Genomic DNA, 2,681 nt, shown 5'->3' with positions numbered 1-2,681 from the left:
TAAAAAATCATGCAGTTTTATACTGTAGTGAATACACTTCACTGAAGAAGTACACAAATTTTTCCCATGTGTAGCTCATATCAAAACATGAAACTCCAAAAACAAGTAGCGCGCACATATATCAAAACATGAAACTCCAAAATTTTGAATCTTTCAAAATCACGCTCCATGAAGCCTCGGAGGCTAAACCGCAGGCGCACCCTACACGTAAGCAAAACAACATAATTCCGGCCATCAAGGGAGATGGAATTCCCAGCTCTAAAGCCAAAAGTAGGATCAACACATGCCATGTGCTCGGAGGTTTACAACATGGGTCATGATGCACTCACTCCGATCTTGCGACAAGGATTGCAATATGGATCATGTTAACCTCAGAGCTTTGCAACATGAGTCATGTTGCGCTCGGGGATTTTCATGACGGGTGCTTTGCAACATGACGAGTGCTTTACAAGATGAGTCATGTTACGCCTGGGAGGTTTGCAACATGGCCGACATGTTGCCCCTCCCACCCTCATAGTACTGGTCGCATTAGCGCAAGTCGGCTTGCAACACCACCCAACATGTATTCCCGTTGGCGGGGCCGTCAGCTCTGGCTTGCAACATCTCATGCCCAGTGTTCTCCGCCGACTCGCCGTGTCTAAGAAGACACGACGAGACTGGTTCACAGCACTGGTTGTCAAGTCTCGTCGTATCTTCTTGGAGGATACTCATGGCGAGGAAAATCCATGGTAGCTTGATGAAGGGAGGACGAGGGGGGATCGAGAAGGTGGACGATGGCTTAAATGAGGCCAACAAGGGGATACAATCGATCAGGTGGAGATGAAGGGAGAGCGGTGTGCGGGGCCAACAGCGCCACATGGCGCGTGGTGGATGCTTCGCTTTTTGTTTTCAGCCGGTTGAGGGGCAGCTTTTCCCTTTAGTTTTTGTCCATCGTGTTTAGCAATCAGATTAGTTTCGGGATTCAAGATTCGACGCCCCAAATCTTGAACTATTTGCAGTTTCAAATCGTGCGGCAAACATCCAAATGGTTTAGTTTTTAAAATCTCAATCGAGCTAACCGGATCCTAAATCACGAACAGAAAGAGGATTGCACAAGGCATGTTGTATGTCGATTCGCTTGAAAGTTTACCGAGCGAGAGTGCTATTGCAAATGAGCTTGTACAGAAGTGACAATAACGCAGAAAGAAAAAAACTGAGGGGCAGACATGACCGCCTCAAAGTTAAACCGCGGGGAATCTTGTTTGCTTGACTTTCTTCAGATCCAATCCAGCCCCTTTTCCGCTGCGTTTATGCCCAAATCACTTGACAGGCGGCACATGCAGCGCCGGCCTGCCGTGAGCGACTCCTGCGACCCGCCCCTTGCTTCTTCAAGCATGGCAAGTCTCCTCGACCTCGCGCGCTGCTCGATCAGCTAACCACGGACACCAGCGGCTTGGTGCACGGAGATCATGCTGGCTCAAGCATAATAACCTTTCTTCGTCAGGCACGTATGTCGCTTGGCACTCTCGCCGGTTAGCTCGAGACGGACACCCCCTGGCGTGCACGCCCGGACTCTGCTCCCGACGAGAACCGCTGCAGCCTCCGGGCGGCCTGCCTGGCGGAGACGGCGTCGAGGTGCATCTGCTCGTGCCGGCACTCCTTGCTGCAGTAGGGCGTGTCCCCCCTGTACATGAAGACGTCGCTGTCGCGTGCCAGCGGCTTGGCGCAGAGCGCGCACGCGTCCAGCGCCGGCATGCCCGGCTCGCCCACCGGCTCGGCGTCGAAGAAGAAGGCGCAGGCTACTGATGCCGCCATGGTGTTGCTGTAGCCTGTATGGTTGGGAAGAGACTCAAAATGGCTTTTTCTAGCAAGCCCGATCTTGAGCTGCTACAGAGCTAGAATTCACAGTTCGCTGCTGCTCTTGGCGGGGGGAAGAGGTGGGTGAGATCAGTGCAGCTGCAAAGCGGGAGGGTGGATATATATGGGCGAAGGGAGCACGGCAACCCTATTATTGGTGCACTGGCGGCCAGGAAACCATGGTCCGGTGCGCGGTATGGGCCTAACCATGGACGAAGGGAGACGCTCGACTTGTTTATTCCAGCATGCCTGGGTGTGATGCGGTGGTTGGCTCGATGGCTAACGTGGGCCCCGACGAGAACGACGGCGACGACGGAGTTATGTGTGACGTCGACGGGGTTGGCCCCGAGTTCTTCTTTATGCAAACGGAGAGGACTAGAGGAGTCTGTAGAATGTCCATGTCGACGTCGACGTCGACGTAGAGAAAAACCAGATGATCTCGTAAATACACTGATAGCACTGTGGGTGATCGACTGAGACTGCAAATACGAGCGCTTGATCCGCTTTTCCCAGCAAAAGGGCCATCTCAAGTCAATAATTAACACGAGCATCCGCTGTGGCACTTGTCGGGAACGAGGGCATCAGATCTACTCTCTTTTTTTGGTGGGTAACATCAGATCTGCTCTAGCTTTGGATTAAAGTAAAGAGGACGTCTTAGTGCTGATAATTAGGGTTCCAGCACTTTAACAAACATACACAGGGCCGGGGACAGGCCGGAGTGGCCCGGTGGCACCACACATGGTATCATTCGTGCCCTTTACACGAAAATTAAACACAGAAGAAACGAAAATTAGACACAAAAGAAAACCAGAAAAGAGGTTGATGCCACTTCTTTTTCACTAGGC

At 52.0% G+C, this 2,681-nt stretch overlaps 1 protein-coding gene across 1 annotated transcript; it reads right to left on the bottom strand.

Moving 5' to 3' along the window:
• Positions 1-1,101: 1,101 nt before the first annotated feature.
• On the bottom strand, positions 1,102-2,041 carry LOC109765772 (FCS-Like Zinc finger 8). The gene has a single exon (XM_020324547.4). The coding sequence runs from the start codon at positions 1,792-1,794 to the stop codon at positions 1,513-1,515; it is 282 nt and encodes a 93-aa protein (XP_020180136.1). The 5' UTR covers positions 1,795-2,041; the 3' UTR covers positions 1,102-1,512.
• Between the last annotated feature and the right edge of the window lie 640 nt (positions 2,042-2,681).

Source organism: Aegilops tauschii, chromosome 2, assembly GCF_002575655.3.
Source record: "Aegilops tauschii subsp. strangulata cultivar AL8/78 chromosome 2, Aet v6.0, whole genome shotgun sequence".
Taxonomy (NCBI): domain Eukaryota; kingdom Viridiplantae; phylum Streptophyta; class Magnoliopsida; order Poales; family Poaceae; genus Aegilops; species Aegilops tauschii.
The sequence above is the reverse complement of the archived record's forward strand: the minus strand, read 5'-3'. Positions and strand labels throughout refer to the sequence as shown.